Source organism: Triturus cristatus, chromosome 1_2 (assembly GCF_964204655.1).
Source record: "Triturus cristatus chromosome 1_2, aTriCri1.1, whole genome shotgun sequence".
In the NCBI taxonomy this organism is placed as follows: domain Eukaryota; kingdom Metazoa; phylum Chordata; class Amphibia; order Caudata; family Salamandridae; genus Triturus; species Triturus cristatus.
Window position 1 is genome coordinate 558,434,174 of NC_140580.1, and position 22,226 is coordinate 558,456,399.

Genomic DNA, 22,226 nt, shown 5'->3' on the forward strand with positions numbered 1-22,226 from the left:
ATGTTCCTGAATTCTGACCTTAATTTTGCGTTGTGTGAGGCCAACATAGTGTGTTACATGAGCACATTATCCTGTAAATTACATTTGTTGTGTTGGTTACTAAACCTGTTCAAATGCCAGGTATTCCCATGTGCTAGGCTAACACTCTTTGTGGGCCCAGTAAGTTCACACACTGAACATCCCCCCACAGGGGTAGTGCCCCGAAGGTACACCCGATTCTCTAGGTGCCTGCGTTAAACGTGTGTGGACCAACCGGTCCCGAAGGTTTGTGGACCGTTTAAAAGCAAACCTTGGTTGAGGCATTTTCATGGACTCAGTACTGAGCAGGTGCCAATGTCTTCTAATTTGTTTAATCTTAGTAGAACATGACCAAAACGTCGTGACCACTGGGATGCAATCATTATTAGTTTTTGCATTCCTTTCAAGTAAGGCACTCCTAGGTGTGTTGAGGGCTCTTTTCCTAGCTTGTTCGATTTTATTCGGATAGGCCCTCTCCTCCAGTCTTCTAGAAAGTGCCTCTGTTTGTTCCACATAGCTCTGGGTGGACGAACAATTTCTGCGATAATGCAAAAATTGTGCCACCGGTAAATTCTCGCAACACCCTGGGATGGTAGTATCTATAATGGAGTAGCGAGTTTTTATCAGTGGTTTTTGATGTACACGTGTCATCAGTTTGTTGTCCATGACCTCGATGTCTAGATACGTAGCTCTATTTCTGTTTATAGCCCACGTGAACTTCAAACATTCATCCAAGCTGTTCAGCCAGATGAGGAACTCCAAAAGAGCTTCTTCCGTGCCTGACCAGATGCACAGGACATCAATATCTCTTCCAGAGGACAATATTCCTCTGGAAGAGATTGGTGGAATGGTTGATGTAGTTGGACTCAAACTGGCCTACATAGATGCAGGCCAGACTGGGGGCGAATGTAGCCCCCATTGAAGTCCCGGAGACCTGAAGGTATAGCTTATCTTTATATGCAAAAAAATTGCGTGCAAGTACAATCTCAATGCATTGCAACACAAATGTCTGAGGTGTATCATAAAACCAGGCCTGGGCTAAAGTTTCGTTCCGGTCGCGGAAATTGCGATAATTTGACATTTTCGCGTTACGCGGAAAGCGCGAAAATGTCAAATTCCGCAGCTTAGCGATAATTTGTTTCTTGCTCGCGCTGTAAAATAATACATTCTCGCGCGCGATCGCCTTGCCTGAATCCCCGCGTTCGCCGACCAGTTTTCTTGATCCGGTCGCATTCTCCATGAGATGTTGTGCTGTTTTTAGCCATTTGCGCTGTCTCGCGACAGTTCGCGCCCGCAGTGACGTCATGCGTCGCGCGATCATGTCTGTCTTCTCGCGATCATGCACCGCGAGACAACTGGAAACAAGATGGCCGCGCCCGCGAGCAACCACATGGGTAAGTTGGCGAGCCGCAACCATGCAGAAAATCTCGCGAACATGCGGGAAAAAAACTTTTTCATCTTCGCGTTATTTCCGCGTCTTTGCGGAGATTTTCAACATTTTCGCGATAATTTGCGAAAGTGGATTTCGCAAATTCCGCCCACCCCTAAAAACCATTCACACTGCCTCAGGGCGTGAGCTGCTGTCACCAGTGTCGCTTCCTGGGGAATACTAGTGTAAAGTGACTCCATGTCAATAGTCACCAAAAATTGATGACTAGGGTCATACACCACGGTATCCAGATGTCTAAGAATATCCGTGGTGTCTTGGACATAAGATTGCTGCGAGACAACACATTCTCGTAAGAAAAAGTCAGAAAACTGGGACAGAGGTTAGAGTAAAGATTGAATCCCAGAAACTATAGGGCGCCCAGGAGGAGGGCGCTGGGCCTTATGTATTTTGGTCATGCTATAGAATGCTGGGACTCTCGGTTTAGTGTTAATCAAGAAGTCCGCTTCTTTCTATGTAAGCCACTTTTCTCTGGCTTCAGATACTAATTTGGATATAGTGCTCTGTAACTCAATAGTTGGATCACTAGACAAGGGTTTATAGTGTTGCCGTGCACCCAGCAATCTCGAGACTTCAGCTTCATAATCTGTCATGTTCATCACCACCACTGCCCCACCCTTATCGGCCGGTTTGATGGTGATAGAGGTGTTACTTTGTAGTGATTTTACTGCTAGCCAGTCTAGTCTACTCATATTGCTGTGAGCTGTACCAGTCCCATTTCCTTCCTGGTCTGAAATGTCTTTAAGGACCTTTTGTTCGAAAACCTGTACCTCCGGTCCTATTAAATTTGTTGGGCGGGGGGGGGGGGGCAGAAACGTGACGGACGTTTCAAATTAGATGAGAAAACGGAAGAGCATTCTGGTTCCTTACCGTTACAACTTTCTGAGCTTGATCTTTCTCATAAGTTCATTTAACTCTCCTCTGAATTTGAAGCTGTCATGTTTCGGTGTTGAACGTAACCAAGGCCCTTATTCAGCACCCTATTCATCTTCTGTCAAAACATGGTCTGATAAATTAACCACTATATTTATAGGGGCTAGAGGGGTGTTCTGCCTCAGCTGCAGGTAATTCTTGGTGAGAACGTCTGCCATGTTGAATTCAAATTCTGTCGTGCTCGACACCTCCCCCTGCAATTGGCCCCCCCTCTGTTCTGTAGGATGTTGACCTAAAAAAGCTCGGAGTAGAACTCCTAAATCTTGATCTGTATTTTCTTGGGGATTAAATCTAACCCGTGAGTTACCAGGGGGCTGTTGCGCTGGGTGTTCGTCGTCCTCACTACTTGTGTTCTCAATTGTCCAGTTATAGGGTGCTCTCTTCCCCTGACGTCGCCCCCCCCCCCCCTGGGATGTTGTACTAATGGGTTTTGTTCTGAAGATTGTTGGTAATGGAAAAGCCCATTCGTGACTAAATCGCTCAAGATTTCTTTTGAGCCCTTTGATTTTTTGATTCACCATATAGGTTTGGTGGTCACTAAGATCACTTTGAATTTTAGCCAATTGTTCTTTTGTATCCTAAATCGAGATGTCTGCCTGCTGCGAGGTCCTTCTGGGGAGGATTCCCTTGCGCTTGTCGCCACCTTGCTGACCTGCCTGCCTCGTTGTTTTGCCGGAGAGTGTGGAGTGCTGTCTGGGCTGCTACATCCGGACTACATCCCCCAGCAACCCCTGCATCACCGCCCACCACCCGGTTCCCGCGCCTGGAGGCGTACTAAGGGAGGCAGCTCCCTTCGGGGAGCGGGAAACACTTGCCTGCTGCGAGGTCCTTCTGGGGAGGATTCCCTTGCGCTTGTCGCCACCTTGCTGCCCTGCCTGCCTCGTTGTTTTGCCGGAGAGTGTGGAGTGCTGTGTCTGGGCTGCTACATCCGGACTACATCCCCCTGCATCACCGCCCACCACCCGGTTCCCGCGCCTGGAGGCGTACTAAGGGAGGCAACTCCCTCCGCCTCGCGGACGCGCGCGGGCGGCGCCGGGAGAAGCCCAGGACAAGGGCGGGACCGTCTGTGGCCGTCCGGGGCTGAAGGAGGCCGGGCTGGGCCATCTCTTCGGCCGTGGACACTGGACTAGTGTGGACTCCTAACCATCACAGGTTATTTTATTCTTGTGTTAAGACGTAGTTTACAGTCTCAAGCTGCGCATAGAGTTCTTCATCTTTTATTAGACATTGTTCATTTTTAGCCAATTGTTGCACACGGGTTTCTATTTGCACTACTCAGTCTGCACCCGAACTATGGGGAAAACTTCTAAATCTTCGAGTCGCCCAATGACTAGACAACACGCTAACTTAAACCCCCCGCTTCCAAGTCTTACAGCTATAGACAAAATGCTGCAGAAAACCATTGGGGTGGTCGCCACAGCCATTGAAAATACGGAAAGACGGCTGTCCATTACCCCTGCATTCACTTTGGCACCCCTTTCGGATGGCCTGGCTGATCTGTCTTCGTATCAGGTGGACCTGGAAGCTATGTCTTCTATGTTGCCCTCCTTTACCCAGCTACCTTGTGCACAGGCGACTCTAGATGAGTCTGTGCAAGCGGAAGTTGGCCCACTATCATCATCATATGTTTCTATAGTGGCTCCCAAGAAGCAGGTAAAGCCAAGGAATAAAAAGCCGAAATCCAAAAAAGGAGCATACGTCCCGCCCCCCCTGCAGCTGGGTCTGCCTCTTCAGCCCCGGCCCAACACCCTTCCTTTACTAACCCACCGGTTTGGGCTTCTAATCTAGTAATAGATCTGCAGTCGTATATAGACCACTCCCTAAACCTTCTTCTAAAAACCCTGTCATCCAAAATCGACAGGTTGGTATCTTTAACACCAAAGGTAGTGGGGAAAAAGCTGCCAAACCATGATCTTCTGCATAATCCAGGTAGCCTGGAGGGTGTGGGTACCCTAGCCTCGACCAATGTCTCTTCACAAGGCCAGTCTACTTTCCCCTATCCTACCTCTTCTGTTTCAGCGCAGCTACCCTTGGCGCTGCCTATTGTTCCTTCCCCTGATGCTGGTCTTCCCATGCCCCTGCTTACCACCCGTGTCCCCACTGTTTCATCAGCAGGTCCCCAGTCTCACAGTAATAAGGATTATATTCCTCGGAGCCCTGGTGGGGGTAGGCTTCCCTCTGATACGGGTGGTAATTTAGCTCTCCGGAACCTGGTCGATTCCTCTCCCCTCGTTCAGCTCCCTCCCGAGGCAGCCCCCTATGTGGTTGTGCTTACAGGTGTTCCTCCTTTAACTAATGTTAAGGGGGAGACCTATTATGAACTCAAAAATAAAGTTACCCACTGGCTGTCCAAAAATAGACCTCTGAATGGAGTTGGGAGAGGGGAGATTCTTTTTGTACGCAGGGTTACCTGGCTAGGGACTCGACCAAAGGATATTGATGGGGATTGTGTTCTGATCAACTTTAGGGACCCCTGAGTAGTCGGACATATATTGGATTTGGGCGGGAAGTTTAAAATAGGATCTATTGACACGTGTCATCTGGGGTATTTCTATCCCTCTTCTGATCCGATCCATGTGGAACTTCCCAACTTCTATCATGCCTCACATAATCCCTACTTCAATGTCCCGGTTGCCAACCGTTTTGATATGCTTAGGTTTGTGGATTGACCATCATCCCTGAGGTATAACATGGGAGGGCATAGGCATACGGGGGGGAGTTTGGGTGGGGATGGGCATGATGTGGAGATGGATCTCCCCTCGGCTGTTCCTGGTGCCGGGGGCGGTCTTATTTCCTCCTCCTCCCCGCTTCTGTATAACAGCTTTACGGAAGGGGGCCCTGAGTTGGGCCCCTGTGAGCATATTGCTTCACAGGGTTCCCCCACTTCTTTCCCTCTGGTGGCTTGTTCCCCCTATATGCCTGCACGTAGACCTTTAATAGGGTCTTGGAATGTGGCTGGATTGGAGTCCAAACTCTCCGACCCTGAGTGGGGAGAGCTAATGGACAATTATGATATCTGTTTATTCCAAGAAACATGGCTACGGCATATTCCATCGAGGGTGGGATACGCTTCTTTTTTTGTTCCTGCGGCCCAAGGTGCAAGGGGTAGACCCTCGGGGGGCCTTGTCGTTTGGGTTGCAACTCATCTAGGTTGCTCTGTAAAACTCATAGATTCAAAATCCCCAGATATCCTATGTTTGTTACTCACATTTTCTACCGGTTATTCGCTGGCAGTACTAAATGCCTACCTGCGTCCTCATCCGGTACAGCTGGGTTTGTCGATCTTGGGCGCCCTAGATGATGTACCACATTTCCTTCCCCCTGCGTGTCGCAAATTAATAGGTGCAGATTTTAATTGTCACTTTGAACCTCTCCCTGGGATCCCCTCTCCTACTTGTGATGAGGACAAACTATAAAATTCCAGAGCCCACTATCTATCCTGCTAAACGTCTGATTCCACTAGCCCTTGAGATCAACAAGTTGGCCATTGCACATTCCTTGAGGGCTTGCAATGGTAGACTTTGTCCTGATGTACCGGGGTCTTTCACCTTTAACAGACCTGGGAGTTGTTCGACTATCGACTACATCCTGGTGAATGTGGAATTTTGGGGCTTTTTAGCAGCCTTTTCTGTTACTCCGCGGGTCGATAGTGATCATAACCTACTGTCACTGGAACTGGTAAATAATATTGGTGGCAGTGGAGTCCCACGGTGCCTAACCCCACTAAATAGTGAACTTGGTGTTAGTGGCAGGAGGTAGACGGATTAGGTGGGCTAGGGTTGTGACTGATGAGTCAAAACTTGCAGCACTTTATAGCAATGTTACCAGTTCCCTGGAGGTGGTTTCCCACCTTTTGAGCCCCAATTCCGCCGAATTATTTCCCCGATTTACTGAATATTCACAAGGAACTCCTCGGCGCCCTGGTTGTTTTTTTTTACACCTCTACTGCCCCTAGGCCAAGGGTTGTTAGGCCTGAGCACTGGTATAATGGATCCTGTAGGCTGGCTAAGGCTGCCCTGATTAAAGAGGTAAAAACGGGCACACAGTCTAGTGTCCAGGCTGCGAGGACCTTTTACAAAAATTTGATTAAGGAGGCAAAATCCGAGTGGGAGGACTTAAGGTGGCAAAATATGAAGCAAGCATTAGTTGATCGTGATTCGAGGGCTTTTTGGAACCTAGTTCGAACTGGTACGGCAGCATGCAGCCCTGCTATTATTCCTAACCTCAGTGAGGAGGTTTGGCTTGCCCATTTTAAACCCCTTTACTCTTCTAGTAACCCTAGGGGAGGTGTTGACCTGGCAACCCCCCCTAATGTTATTGTAATGAATCATGTGTACCAGGAAGATTTAGTGAGTCGATCCTTCTCCCTTCCAGAAATAGAGCTGGCCCTTTATACCCTTTCAGTCGGGAAAGCTCCGGGGCTCGATAGGATCCCTGGTGACCTCTACAGAAGTGAATAAAAAATCTGGGCCCCTTACATCCTGGTATACTTTAATGCCATTCTGCAGGGCCTTGATATCCCGGATACTTGGCTGGGAGCAGAAATTATACCCATCCATAAAAAATCTTCCTCTTTGGATCCAGCGAACTATCGCCCTATAAGCTTGATCGACGTCTTACAGAAGCTGTTTGCCCGAGTCCTTTTAACAAGACTGCAGACCTGGATGGAGGACCACCAAATTCTAACCTCCCTCCAGGCGGGGTTTCGTGCAAAGGTCTCCACTATCGACCAATTGTTTAGGCTACAGTTGATCTATTGGTAGACAGTCAGTATGGGCGCTGGTAATCTTTATTTGATTTTTGTGGACCTGCGGTCCGCATTCGATATGGTCCAAAGGGAAAAACTATGGGTCTTATTACTAGAGATGGGCGCTCCCCCCTACCTTTGTCATTTATTTGAACGTCTGCACGAAGGTACTTATGCAAGGGTGAGATTCGGGAGATGTGGGGAGATTTCAGGGCCATTCCCGGTTGAAAAGGGTGTGAGGCAGGGCTGTGTTCTGGCCCCCACTCTCTTCTCCCTCTTTATCAATGGGTTGATCGAGCATCTTTTGAGCGCCGCCAACCTGGATTCCCCTTTTCTAGCGGGGCGTAAGATACCGGCCCTAATGTTCGCGGATGATACGCTCCTGTTGTCTAAATCTTACATGGGCATCCAGCGCACATTAGAGGCCTTTTGCTCCTTCTGTAAATTAAGGGATCTGGAACTGAACCTATCTAAAACAAAATTTATGGTCTTCAGTTCTAATTCAACCAACTGCCCACACCCCAAGATGGGAGATGTTGCATTGGACAGGGTCTCTACCTTCGATTATTTGGGGGTGACCCTCAACGACAAAATGAAATGGGGGTCTCACTTGGCGAAGGCAAATCTCAAGCTAGCACAATCAGCGGGGGGTATCCTGAAGGTTTTTAATAACACCTCTTCTAAACCTCTGGGCCCCCCTATGGAAATCTACAAATCCCAAGCAAGAGGGGGTGCGCTTTACGGCGCTGAACTCTGGGGACATTGCACTTGTGCTACCTTAACGTCAATTGAGAATTCCTTTATTAGGCGATTGCTAAAACTACCTGCAAGTACCCCTTTAATTCCGTTGAGATGGGATTTAGGTCTAGTTCCTATAGAAGAGATTATCCTGAACCGCCCACTCCTGTTTTGGAGACGTCTCTGGTCAACTCCCGAGCTTGCAAGCTATAGGCAGGATCTTGGTGACGTACTGTCAAGGGGGAATCTGGAAAAAATCCCTTGGTTAACTTATGTAAAGAACCTTTGTTACTCCATAGGGATGGGGGACCTATGGTCCGCGCCGGAAGTGACTAGTCGCTCACTTTCTAAGAATTCACTGCGGGAGGCACTACAATTGTATCGGAGGGAGATTTTACTGCATTCCTCTCTGGGCAGGCTTACCGACACCTTTCTGGACATTAAGCTTTGTCCCCAGTTTGAAGTTTTTTTGGATGTCATCCAACCCCCTTTGGCGAAGAAACTCTACATTCAGTTTAGACACGGTTCGTTACCATTGAGGGCCCTTACTTGCAGATGGTCTAATGCATCTGATCCCTTAAACACGTGTCCTGTATGCATTGATATTTGTGTAACAGAGCTCCATGCTGTTCTTTTCTGCCCTCTATATAACAAGGCTAGGAAGAAGTGGATTATTCAGCTCTGCAAGTCCAAGGGTTTTAGGGACTATCAGGAGGTGTTTAGAATACTGAAGTATGACACTACCCCTTTAATAGTTTTTGCGACGGCCAAATATCTTCTTTCTATGTGGTTTACCCAGTCCAAAAAACTGCAATCTGTCACACAACCCTCTCGATCCTAGTGTTGCTACTTCTAAGAAGCTGTGGTGTAGCGAACACCGTGGGCCTTGGATCTAGTTTTAACAATCTGTTTTTATGAAATTTTTATCTTTTGTTGGATTATACTCTATGCATTGTTAATTTAATCATGTTTTATTGTATATAATTATTTGTCTTTTTATGGTATTTTACCGAAATAAAAGCTTGACTGATGTCTGCCTTAATAATAGTTTCAAGGTCTAGGATCTCTTTTAATAGTTCCTCAGTCTCTTGGCTGTATTACTAATCAGGATAAGCCAGTCCCGGGTGCACTTGTTAGCTATGTAGCTCCAGTCCACCCGGAACCTCTTATCCTCCAAAAAGATCTTGGGCTCCAATCAAACCAAAAGACTGGCTGGTGCTGCTCCTGCTCGCAAATATTCTGTTATTAACGCTCCATGGAGTGCTTTTCTGATCTGACGTTTTCTAAGAGTAGATGGCTTTTCCCATTCATCACGGGCAGAACCTGTCCCCGCTAGTGGTGTCTGATAAGAGTGATGGTCCAGATAGTATAGATGCAACATGGTCATCAGTGAATGCCAGGCAGAAATTGGCTATATCAATCAACCTGTATGTTCCTTATATCAAAAATCACCCAGTGTCATACATTTTTTTTGTAAAGAGCGTAAAAAGATATGCGGTCCTGGATGAGTGATAAAAGCTCCAGGGAAAGTGACGTACTATCCCTAAAAATCTTTCAAATAAAAGTTCTCACGGCTAGGCTGCCGTTCTAACTACTATCCACAAATGGGAGCTTAGGGGAAGGAAAGAAAACAGGTCACCCCCACTCAATAGCTACAACAAAAGACCTGTTTTCAATTTAATGTGTAAACACAGACACTATGTTCACAATATATTTTTATAGGAACCCATAACTTTACGTGTCCAAGCAGAGAATACAAATTATACTTCTGCCATTCAATTGCCTAAATCCCTATTTATGAATAATTATGTGTGCGGTCTACTAATGCAGGGTTTCCCACCAAAGTGTATGTGAATAGGGGAAGAAATTGAGAAAAAATTGAGAGAAAGAGGAAAAAAGGTGAGGAAAAGTAGACAGTGCCTCACGGGAGCAACACCAAGGGAGGTAACAGGCTGGTACTCGCCTGCGTCCTCAGGTTCTCATCAGCAACTGTCCATTTGAAGATTATGAAATTGTGAGGAAAAAGTCAACCAAATGTGTTAAAGTAAATTTAACAAGTGACCCGTAAAAAGAAAGACCGGGGTCTGACATAGAAACCCGGAATGTCTAACTTTAAAAGTGGGCTAGGCACACTGGCTATATTAATTTATTCCTTGCGGTGTCTGCTCAAACTAAAACCAAGTTTCATTGCCTTGTAGATTATATGGCAATTTCATCAGGGCTAGGGTCAGCGTTCTCACTGCACCTTTTTCCTCCGTTATTTATACCTGCAAATGACAACACACCATATTTCGTCAACACATACCTGGACGCACTTCACATAAACACCAGTTGCCTTTCACGAGGAAATTGTAAAATTGGGTATATCACCTAATCTCCCTGTGGTAGCCTGCGTTTGCTGTTGGTTGCCTATCTATCTCACGCCCATCGCTACTTGACCACATTGAATTCCCGTTGCACAGATTCCCCCTCTTCCCCCGCAGATCCCCTCTTCCTCCAAATCCCCTCCTCCTCCAACTCTGCTTTTCACATTTGTTTTTTGTGCAGTTTTATATTTTGCCAAAGACCACGTGAAGGTATTTGAGCACCAGTTCCTTTACACAAGGACACATTCATTTGTGGAGACACAGGAAGATTAAGTGATTTGCCCAGCATCAAGGATGCTGAGCTGACGCCTATACTCTAACCCAGTTTCCCAGCTCCTTAGTCTGCAGCTGTGACCCTTAAGCCACATCCTCTCCCAAGAGGACGCCACATTCTCTCTAGCCTCGGCCTCAGTTCCACATTTTTTGATTACAAGCAAATCCGTTAATCTTCCCATGGCAGCCCACTTTTGCTGTTGTTTGCCTGTCCACCTCCCACCCGTCCCTGCTTTCCCCCTGAACTCCGTTGCACAGATTTCCCCCCCCTCCACTGATATTTTAACATTTCTTTGTGCATTTTATGTAGCGCCAACACCACATGAAGGTATTGGAGTGCTTTACGTTAGCACCAGTTACGTTACACCATTCATTTTTGTAGGCATGGCGAAATTAAGTGATTTGCCCAAAATCAATTGTTGAGTCGATGCAGAAACTTGAGCCCAGTTTACCGCCTCCATAGTTGGCAGCTCTGGCCCTTATGCCACACCGTCTCCCAAAAGGACGTTATCTCTCTAGCCTCAGTCTCCATTCCACATTTTATGATTAAGGATAAACCACTTAATCTTCCAGTTTCTAAACACAACCAGCATTGCCAAAGCCAATAGGTTTTGTCTGTGCGAGATCTATTGTTTTTAGGTCTTGGCTAGACCGCACATACTCGGATTGTCTAGACAGTGCAGGGTGTGTTGTGTTCTATCTATGGGTTTACAGGCCATGCATCGCCTACCATTGGTAAATTTCAGCACTGCTCATTTTCTTTGCCATTCGTCATGGTATCCGGGCGTCATGCCCTCTTGTGTTTGGCCCTCCCATAGCGCATGGACCAAGTACATGTCGCCTTGCACTGCTCCCAGTTTGCGCAGCTATTTTTTCTTTGTTTTAACACACTCCATAGGAGTGCTTGTGTGATCAGGCTGTCTCCCTTGTACACATACAGCATGTACATAAACAAATGCATTTCTTAGAATGTTAAAATATGAACACTAGTTTATTTTCTTTTTTGCATGATCCGATGATATTGGAGCACTTGCTCTGTCCTCAGTCTTGCCATAGTGCAAACGCAAGCAGATATTGTTGGAGAGCTGCTCACCAGTTACATTCCACAATGACATTCATTTGTCACTGATCCTGCTTCAATTAAGGTATTTTTTTACTCCTGCACACTCCCATTGTTGCTTGCCCATCGCCCCATCCCCTCCTGCTTGACCCATACCTCCACTACCTCCCTCACCACTGCTGCTTTTCTTTTTTTTATACAATCCGATGGTATTGGAGCGCTTGCCATAGTGCTAAGACTAGCCAATGGTATTAGAGCGCTTTAAGTGCTCACTAGTTACCTTACACAATGAAACATTCATTTTTGTACGCATGGGAAAGTGTGAGTGATTTGCCCAGAATCTCAAACTGTTCTGCCGACCCAATGATCTGAACCTGGTTCACCAGTTCCCCTATCGGAAGCTCTGGCCGTTACACCACATCCTCGCTTCACTTCTGAGCTCCACAACTGTTTCTTACAATCACTTAGACATTTGTTCAGTAATACCCATCAACCTCAAACAAGCATTGGCAAAGCCAATAGATCTCTGCAAAGCCCGAGCTATTGGCCTTGTCAATGTGACTGTCTGTGAGCCATGTTGTCTAGCACCACATCTGCTGTTCAGCATGGCTGAAAGTCACTGGAAAAGAGCGCTTTTGTTTTAAATGGGCAGGACAACAAAAAACATGGGGGGATGAGGGAGACTGTTGACTTTACATCCTGTGATTCTGGGCTTTCAGTGACTTTCAACTACACTTAGCAGATAGAATGCTAGACAACATGGCTAAAAGATACTCACAAGGCCAATTTTTAGGGCATTGAGGAGACCTATTGGCTTTGCCAGTGCTTCTTCAATATATATTAAATTGTATTAGTTTTTAAAGCATAATAAATCATGACCTTGCAGTGCACCAGGACAGGACAATCTTTATTGGGGCTCTTCAATGATTCCCCTACTATCACCCTCGAACAGTGCTTGTCCTCTCTCCATAGCCCCTCTCTCACATGTATTTTATTTGTTTGATAGCGTTTCTCAAACCAGTGTAGGGTGTTGGAGCATTTTACATCGCACACATACAGAGACAATGAATCATACGTGTAAATCGGTGTATAGAAAATGTTTCATAAGACAAAGGGGACTACAAGGTGTAGGGTACACGTCACCTATACTGGTACACAAGCTTCCTGGTATGGCCTGTCCAGCCTTGCTTCCAGTACTATGGCACAAACATCTGATACATGTGGGACCGAATCCTAAATCGAAAATTCATCTCAAGTTCTTGGAGGAATTTATAGCGAAGGTGTCTTTTCCCTATGCAGTACATACTAAGATCATAACCTTAAACATATTCTGAAGTGCCTAATTCCAGCATTTCTGGACTCGTCCGATGACTAGGATTTACTATCTTTGGTGCAGACAAGACCATCTGCCAAACATAATGTGACTCACATGTATAGCATAATGTCTGCGCCACCACTAAACCATAATAGCATGCTCACTCAGTGGTCTGCGGACCTAAGCACTTACATTACTGACATCACAACAAAATGACAAATTGCTTGTAAACAAACCAGAGCAATATTCTTGAATGGGAATTACATATTCATCACAAATACCTGCACAGGACGTATTACACCACTGCAAGCATGATCAAGCACAGAATATTGTCAGATTCCCTGCTGTAGATGTGTTGCCCCTGATGCAGATTTTTTTCATCTACTGTGGTCTTGCCCAGTGGCTGCAACATTCTGGACCCAGGTAACACGTGCACTTGATGTAATGATAGACAGCACAGCCCCCATTTCCCATATGAATTTATTCCTGGCAGGTGTATTGGTCGCTCCTAATCACTGTAGGAAATTGCTGGGAACAGTGTCCTTTTTGAGCCTCAGAATGGTGGCTCTGGGGTAGGGAGTGGGGCAAAGGGGTGCCCAAGGTTAAATGGTTGAAAGATAGGATTATGTGCAGTGAATTGTTGGAACTGTATGCAGATACGCTGCCACCCTCATCCATGCTAGGAGTTTTGGGGGCCTCTTAAAGAATATGTAATGATATTGGATGCGAATGGACAATCGATGCAAAAAATGAACATGTAGGAGCTTAATTGAGAGATGAGATGGAGCCTCAACACCACATGATAGACACTTTGGGGCAGTGTACGGAGACCAGGAGTCTAGGTCTAAAATACTTACTGTGAATAATGTAAGCTATACCAAGATGGGCTGATGTAGGATGTGATTTTGCTGTACTGCTGTTTTGGTTGTGCAAGTAAATTCTAATACTTTTAAAAAAAAAATAATGGACTGATTCATCAGGTTTCATATCTTTCTGCTGCATTGGATCCAGTAGCTGCAAGTCTTCTAGGTTGTCTGAAATCAGTTGCATCTGTTTGGAAATTGATTAAAGTTAAGGGATACTGATGGGTCATAATTTAACTGTCTGTGTCCAGCTTTCAGTTGAGGTCTTTTCAATGAGGGCAAGGAGTCAGCATATAACAAAGTAGATTGACTCGTTATGAGCAGGCAGTACTTGCTGCAGAGAAGATTCCAATTTTGAAGATACAATGGGCTAAATCCAGTAACCCTACTTCCAATTTTAGACCAGAATTGTGAATACAGGAAGGATGAAAATGAGAATTGGATCCCAATTGCATAGCAGTGACTGAGTTATGCACAAAACCAAGACCAAACATAACATGTTCTGTTGGAAGTGGCTGAGCTATATGTTGATCTCTCTTGTTTGAGAGACCAATGTGGAAGACAAAGCTACCTATGCTTTATCTCAGAGACACTTAGTTTCCTGCTTACTAAATGCAACATCTGCGCAGGTGGCAGAATTTATTGCCTTAACTAGAGCTTGCTGCTGATCGTAAACTTAAATGTTACAATTTACACAGATAGCGAGAATGGCTTTGTTGTTCAAGACTATGGACAGCTATGGTCATAAAGGGGACTCATGGCCTCTTCAGGAGCTCCAATTAAAGAAACAGTATGTATATATTGGATTTACTAAAATCAATTCAGAGAACAAAGGAAGTAACTGTTAAGTGCACAGCCCATCATGTTAAGTACATTGTTACTTTGGGCAATAGATTTGCAAATCAGATAGTAAGACGCTGCCTTGCAATTAGAGTCCATTGCTCAAGAAAATTATGTATATTTGCCACAGAGACTATCCAGATTTAAAATAATGTAAATTGTTTCTTCATGGATTCAATGCAAACCTTCCCGAGTTCTTCAGGAGGAAGCTCCTGAGAATATGAAGAGGAAATTAGAAAAAAATGGTTGGCAAGAAAAATTATCAGGATTTGAATGCAATTTCAAAACCAAAATGTATTACGAGATTCTATGTTGCGGCCCATGTGTAAATATCTGCATAATCGGACTCTTGCAGAAAGAGTTTGGTTAGGATATTTAAAAAATATTTGGAAAATGCAGGATTTCAACAAAGTACTGAAGATATGTGCAATCATGTCTGATATTTCATTCAAATAACCAGGGTGGGAAAACTGTTAGTTACAAATCACATTGGCAAATCAGAAGGCCCATTTAAGAGATTGCAGGCAGACTTTGAGATACCATATTGTAATGGCTTGAAAAATGTCTTGGTGATTGTCTGACTGGTCTTTAAATGAGTGGACACATTTCTTACAAGTGGAGCAGATAGTCTTGCATTTGCAAGCTTGTTGTTGAGGGAGTTGATTTCTAGATTTGGCCTCCCAACTTCTATTGAGACTGATCTTGGTGCACACTTGAAGAATTGGGTGTTACAGATAATCTCTTCATACAAGTGTGGCACACTTTCAATCACATATGGAGGGGGTTGACCCCTCTTGCTGAATATATTCCACTGGAACCCAAAGTCACAATGGTGGAATTGGGTGGGAAAGGTATATCCCGGCAGTACAAGGCTTTTAATACACCCAATTCCTTGGGGCTTCCTGAAGATAAATGGGCCTCAGTCATCGCCAAAATAGATGAGAACTGGGTAGATGACAAACTAGCAATCAAACAACTAGTGATCTCTTCACGCAAAAGGCTCGATCAATTGAGATTTGCACAGGGTCTACTACACATCATATAGACTGTGGCAAATGGGTTGGATCCTGAGTACATAATTCTTACGCTGCAGAGATCCCACTGGCAATTGGATATATACCATCCTTGAATGCCCACTTATCCAGCAATACTGGGGTAGAATCCTTTTAATACTAAAGGAGTTGTTTTACCATTGGGTAAGACTGCAAAATGATTCTTCTGGATGTTTTCCCTGGATATGCTTTCCAGGGGCAGTGAATTCTGCTGGGTATTGGGTGCATGCTAGATAAACGAGACCTCGCCAAGCACTGGAGTTCCAAGGCGCACCCCTCCCCCCCCAAAATCTAAGAATGATTAAGATGGATGGACTACTATGCATTTGCTGAAGAAGCTGTATATAAATCTAGAGGCTGCCCATAAATGCACACCAAAATATGGGGGCCCAGGCTAGATCACCTTCGTATCCCATGAATGACGAAAGGAGTGGCAGAGCAGGATATTGGATCGCCGCCAACTTGGATTTATGACAGAGGGTAGTGAACAGTTGGAGGGTGGGGGAAACTAGTTTGAGTGGTGCCAACAAATTGTTCACTAGCATTGTAAAGCTGAAAATTCTGACTGTTTTGTTGGTAACCGCTGTACCAGTTGATTGATTTCGTTACTATACTGCAAAACGAATAAAAGACAAGTTTGTTATTTGGCTTAACATTTTGCTAGAATGTATCATGTTGATGAGTTAAATGATGAATATAGTTTAAATGGGGTGAAACAAAGTTTTGGACCCATTCTTACATATCCTAGGGGCTAATATCCCTTCAGTATAAGTGGCAACGAATAATGTTAAAATTAGACGATTGTCTACAGTAGTAGATAGACCTTCTGTAGATACAGCAAGGTGTTTTAGGTAGGTGAACGTAGAGATAACCGAGCAATGGGCATACAGAATCGTCTCACTTTAGATATTCTTTTGGCGAAGGACGGAGGAGATTATAAAGTAATTAAGGTTAAGAGGTGTTATACCTACATACCTGATAATAGTAATGAAAGAATCAACAGCTCAACTAATATAACTAATTTAACTCATGAAATTAGATTCTTAGAAAACTAGGTCTATGGGAAACTGTAGGATCCTGGATGAGTGAGCTAAGGAACTGCTTTGGTTAAGTAGGTGAATGGTTAAGGAATATTAGTGGTGGTGTTTTTCAACCCGTCTAAACACTTACAATAATCATCATGGTTTGTGCAATTCCATTTTATTTTAATTAGTGTGATTAGTAGATAATACAACTTTGAGCTTAACAAGTTGATGAAGAGATCGTGGAGTTGGAATTGGAAAATTACAAGAAATGACTATCAACAATTCAAGATGGAGGAAAATGTTTATTACCCAAGAAGATGAACATCTACTGATAGTTTATTAACTGGGTTATAATTATTTAAAAAATCAGAAGGGGGAGATTGACAAAGTTAGTTATGCCACATTTTCGTTGAGACTTCATTTTTAATACAATGGAAAGTTTCTGGTGTTTGACTCGTCTTGTTCCTGCTTAGTTCCCCTTCCCAATCTGATACCTGCTGCAAATCTTCAGTTTCCGCAGAAGACAGGGCGCTGTGACGCAAATACTGCATTGTCCTAGAAAGTGTGTATTGTGAATAAAACCTTCCTCCGTGTACCCAATGTGTCATTTTGAGGCACTTCACTTGGAAGTTCCAATATAGGCCTGTAGATGAACAGTAATTCTACGAGCATTTGTTGGAGAAATGTTTCATATTTTGTTGTACATCTCTGGAGTGCAGTTCCTGAGGAGACAAAAGGAAAGAATTCTCTTACCTTAAATGGGTGAGTGTTAAGTTATTATTGAGGTTTTTTTATTTGCCAACGTGACCTAATCATGATCAATATCATGCTGAATTTCCAGTTTTATTAATTGTTTTGCATAAGATGTGTACAAAAAAACTAGTTTTGAATGTTTGGGGGTGACTTCAGTTTCCTCCTGAGACTCTCAGAATATTTTGAGGCTTTCTCTTTTTCCTTTAGAATGCTGTCAATACTCTTTATAAGTTTGATATTTAGACTCTAGAGATTTATCAGCTTAAATAGGGATTTTATGATTCGTGATTCTGTATTTGAGCCTTTATGGCAGATTATGCATTTTTTTTTCCTGTATTGATTTATTAATTTTGTATTAAACCTTTCAGACTTAATTCTCATCTAGAACTCTGTTCTTGAGGGTTCCCAGTTTTTATTTAACGTATATTCTAATCGTTGAACCTAATGTTGTGTAGGGTTTTCTCTAACTGGTAGATCAACAAGAAATCATGGAGTCTAACTACCCGAAGTATAAAATATTGGGGTCCAGTAAAATATTTGGGTGCGGGCTCCCACACAGTATGAAGTTGAAGATGAGGTCTCGGGAGCACTAAGGATATAAGAAATGAGCATTTTAGACTAAGGTCAAACTTGGACAGGTTTTCTTGATAAAGTCTAGTAGATTCCTACCTTCCTGGTTAGTGATAGCAATGTATATTTCTTATAACTGGACAACCTGGTGAAAATTGCCTGGAGATTACAAAAGTCAAATAATGTGGCTTCGAAAAGCATACACCTGAGAAATGAATAAGTAGTTAATGTAACAATGGTAATACAAGCCAACTCTACACATGAAAGTTATCATTTTACAAGCACTTGCTCAATTTCCCTTCTGCCTTTAGTTTCATTAAAGTCTTTGGATTGGAGTAGGATGTTTCTCTATTTCTATTTTAGGCCCTAAGTAGGTTACAACCCCTGTGTCATAGAAAATCACTTCACAAGGACATTTCTTGACTTTCTATTCATTGAATGTATTCTTTCATACGGTTGTAGTGTTGATTGGAACCTTAGCTACCTCTGCATTGCCAGTCTTTCTTAATTTGTTTTTAATACACCAGCCTTTTTTGTTGAGATTGTGTTTGTTTTAATATGTGCACAGAACATTTTACAGGTATTTATGTGACTTTAGAAAGGCCCTGTAGGATTGTGATTGAAGTGGTCTTTGCCCCTTTAATTATTTTATGTACCAGTAAAATACGGATCAAAGTTGCAATTAGGTAATCCTTTTATTCAAATAAACTTAGAGCTTCGTTGAGGTAATAAAGCCCTGCAAAGTATTTTAACCTGCTCCGTGGTGCTAACTTCGACTGCTTCACAATTCAACTTGCAAAATTCCTCAGTACCTGCTTCTGTTTTGTAACTTTCAGCTTCAGAAGCTGTGGTCTGCACCCAAGGGAGCAGGTGCTAAAGAATTTCTCATTTGAATGACCTCGGTCACAACCAAATGGTTAACTACTAAAGTCAGATTTCTGAAGGTACTCCCGTGAAAAATTAAGTAGTACTTTGAGGACCACCACAATGTGAGTAATAAATGTGCTGCCCATGTTTGAATCAATGGCTCTGGCCAAAGACTGTTCAAGGAACCAATATATGGCAAGATTACCTACAAGTATTTGGCAAAATGACTTCAGATTAAATGTTCAATGTGTGCTCTTGTAAAATGACCTTTCTTTTTCCCCCCTTAAGGTTTATTTTCATTGTACTACGTTAATATGCAACATATTGTCTCCGGATTCTCCTCTATGCTCCAAGATGTGCCCTAATTCACGTAGAAGACGAGGTAAGTAGTGCAGAGTTACTCCTCAATGCACATGCACTAAAGAATACTACAATACCGGTACATTACCATTGTTTCTTCCATCTTTTCAACAGAAATTTCAGATTCCTCTAAAGAGAACTTGGTGAGCTTGCTGGGCCCCGTAATCTTCCAAGAGTCTAAACTGGACAGAAATAGTGACGGTAGGTACATCTTAAACTCATTGTGTGGGTCTTTAGTTATTAGGGCTGCCCAGATGTTTAACTATTCAGCTGTCATTTTCGAAACCCACGTTATCCAGAGTTATTGGGAATAATGGGAGAAAAAAAACATCTATATTAATGTTTCTCTGATTTGGTCATTACTTTGAATTCCATGGAATAATGGTACAATCATACAGGTTCTGTTGCTTCTTGAGATGAAATTTAATAACTCACTATATTGAAAAGCAAATCCTGAAACTCCAGCAGAACTTGACCTCTCATAGTTCCTAATTGGCTCTTTGTGAGGCAGGATCAAAAAAGGAACTGGGCTTATCCCACAGTATACTTCTAGATTCCGTTTTGTTCCAGACCGGAAAATAGAGCTGTAAGAAAGAGTAAGTGGTGAAGTAGCCACCAGAGTAGACCGACCTTGCGGAAACTTGGTTCAAGTGTCTAGAGCAACACCACTTGCCAGTCCTGACTCTTTATACCGCTGCATGTTGCGTTTCAGCGCTAAATTCTGCTTCCAACACGAAGCATGGGCTCACCAATTTCAGCATTCAAAGATATAGTGGCTAAAAGCTAGGACTATTTAAGAGTTAAACATTTCAAGTCGGTATGTGGCAGCCATGATAAAAACTCATTGAATCTTGGTAATTTTTTTCCTAATTGTGCTGTGACTTATACAAACCAGTACTGGTGAATTGAACTGGATGCTGCTTAGTGTCTTGATGGAAAACTACTCTCCATATCTCGGAATGGTGACACTGACTAGAATGGAACCTTGTATTGAAATGTTCATCTTCATGAGCAAAGTGTAGTTTTAATAGTGCCAAGGGCAACGTCTGCATTGGCTATTCTGCATAAAAAATAAGCTATAGCAACTGATGACCACCTTATTTATTACTGCCGTCACAGGAGTATTGCTGTACATGGTTAACTCTAAAAAGACGGTCTGCTTACAGGAGTTTTCTTCCTATGTAGTATATTGTCTCTTCGTTGTTTTGTTTCATAACCTGAGTTTTTTTTGTTGCAATGGAAACCCTTTTTCTTTAGACATGTATTTTGCGTTTTTCTTCCAAGTAGTGTTTTAAGCTTGTTTATTGCCTTATTATTTTTGTAAATTTCTAGCGTTCATAGTAATTATTTCAAAATTGTCAATAGCTGCACCCGTTAGGTATGTGTATACATGTGTGTATATGTGTGTATATGTATATATATATATATATATATATATATATATATATATATATATCCTCAAATGGGGTCCAATGTTTCTTTGGAGTCATCCTCAAATGCAATTCCTCCTACTCTGGACTTGGATAAAGGAAAGTAAAGCACACAGCCTATTGTCTTGGAGGGAGAATCTGCTGTCCTGGCTAGTGTAACCGAAAGCCATAGTACACTTAATACACCTAGCTCCTTAGTGTTGATATTGATTCTCAAAGGTCTGCAGCATGCCCCCTAGTCTGTCATGCTTTAAATATTGTTGCCAAAGTATGTGGGGATGGGACTGAAGAAAACTATTGATACGTTCATGTCATTCATAAACTAATTGGGCAACTAGTTTATTGATGGCCTCGAACTAAATTGGGAAAATGTAGATGGTAATGCCCTGTGTAGATGGAACGTCTACATTCTGATGGATTGTGTAAAACACAATGGGGCAGTTTATGAGCCCCATGCGCCACTTTTGCGTCACTTTTCCCATGTTAAAAGTGACGCAAAAGTGGCGCAAGGGGCTCATAAATCTGCCCCAATGTTCCCACCAATAGTGTCTTGAATTGGTAGAGGGTTACATACTGCTGGCTGAAATGTCAGTGGTAGGTGCTTGACTCTTGACTTCTAGGTATTTATGAAAATTTTTGTAATTGTATAAATAAAATGACTCCTTACCTGCTTTGACGAGGTTAGTTACTGAACTAGATAAATGGTGTAGCCTTCCCCATGTAACTGCTTCGTAGGCAATAGGTATGGGAACCTAATTATTATTCTTTCTCTTTCAGATCTAGTGGCCACAATTTCATCCGATAAATTTCCTGCACATCTAAATGAGGATGCTTTGTCCATTGTGGTGATTGTTCTCATCTGTTTTGCAGTCGTTTCCTTGGTTGTAATAAAGTGTAGAACCTCAACAAAAATAGTGGTAAAATGATATGCAATAAAATTCGTATGCAAGGATCTGCCTCTTATTGTTTTCCTTCTAGCAAATCTTTCTCCATTGCACCCGTTTCTCTCATAATTCAAAATCTTGCAAAATGTATTTGCATACAACTTTGTATTAATCACTTATCTGCATTTGTTATGTTTTTTCATATTAAAGTTAACCCCAGTAATGTAGCTCACGCTATAGACTGGCATAGATTGTAGTGTTTACATAGATTCATATTACGAATGTGTATGATAATAATTGTCAAATGTTTAATCACTTTTAGCCATAGAAGTGTAGGCCTTAGTTTGGCGACATATTTTAACAGTTGAAGTGCGTTTTTTTCGTGCTTCACTTTCTATAACCAAGCTGCAGATACATTTTTTAATTGCTAGAGTACAGTGTTTCGTTATGAGAAAACAGTGAATTCATAGGGGGTGAAGATTAGTTTCTGCACCCTCTCTGAAAACACATTGACTTGGGATATACTAGCCTGCCATCAGGTTTCTTTTCCAGGCGGCCGTCCAAAGAGCGCTTTCATTGTTCGATGGCTGAGAAAGGGATGACTCCAGAGAAAGTAACAAAGTAACATTCGGTTTTAATTTGATTTCTCATTCTGACAACTGGGAGAAATGTACCATGGTATCAC

General features: G+C 43.1%; 1 protein-coding gene across 2 annotated transcripts in view; it reads left to right on the plus strand.

Moving 5' to 3' along the window:
- LOC146867623 (zona pellucida sperm-binding protein 2-like) overlaps positions 1-21,609 on the plus strand; it is a 234,594-nt gene extending 212,985 nt beyond the window's left edge. For both annotated transcript variants that reach the window (XM_085615017.1, XM_085615016.1), the window contains 3 exons: positions 19,156-19,249; positions 19,342-19,428; positions 21,435-21,609. In XM_085615017.1, the coding sequence (XP_085471143.1) occupies positions 19,156-19,249; positions 19,342-19,428; positions 21,435-21,583 (330 nt within the window). In that variant the 3' untranslated portion in view covers positions 21,584-21,609. The remainder of the gene's footprint in view (positions 1-19,155; positions 19,250-19,341; positions 19,429-21,434) is intronic.
- The last annotated feature ends 617 nt before the right edge of the window (positions 21,610-22,226 follow it).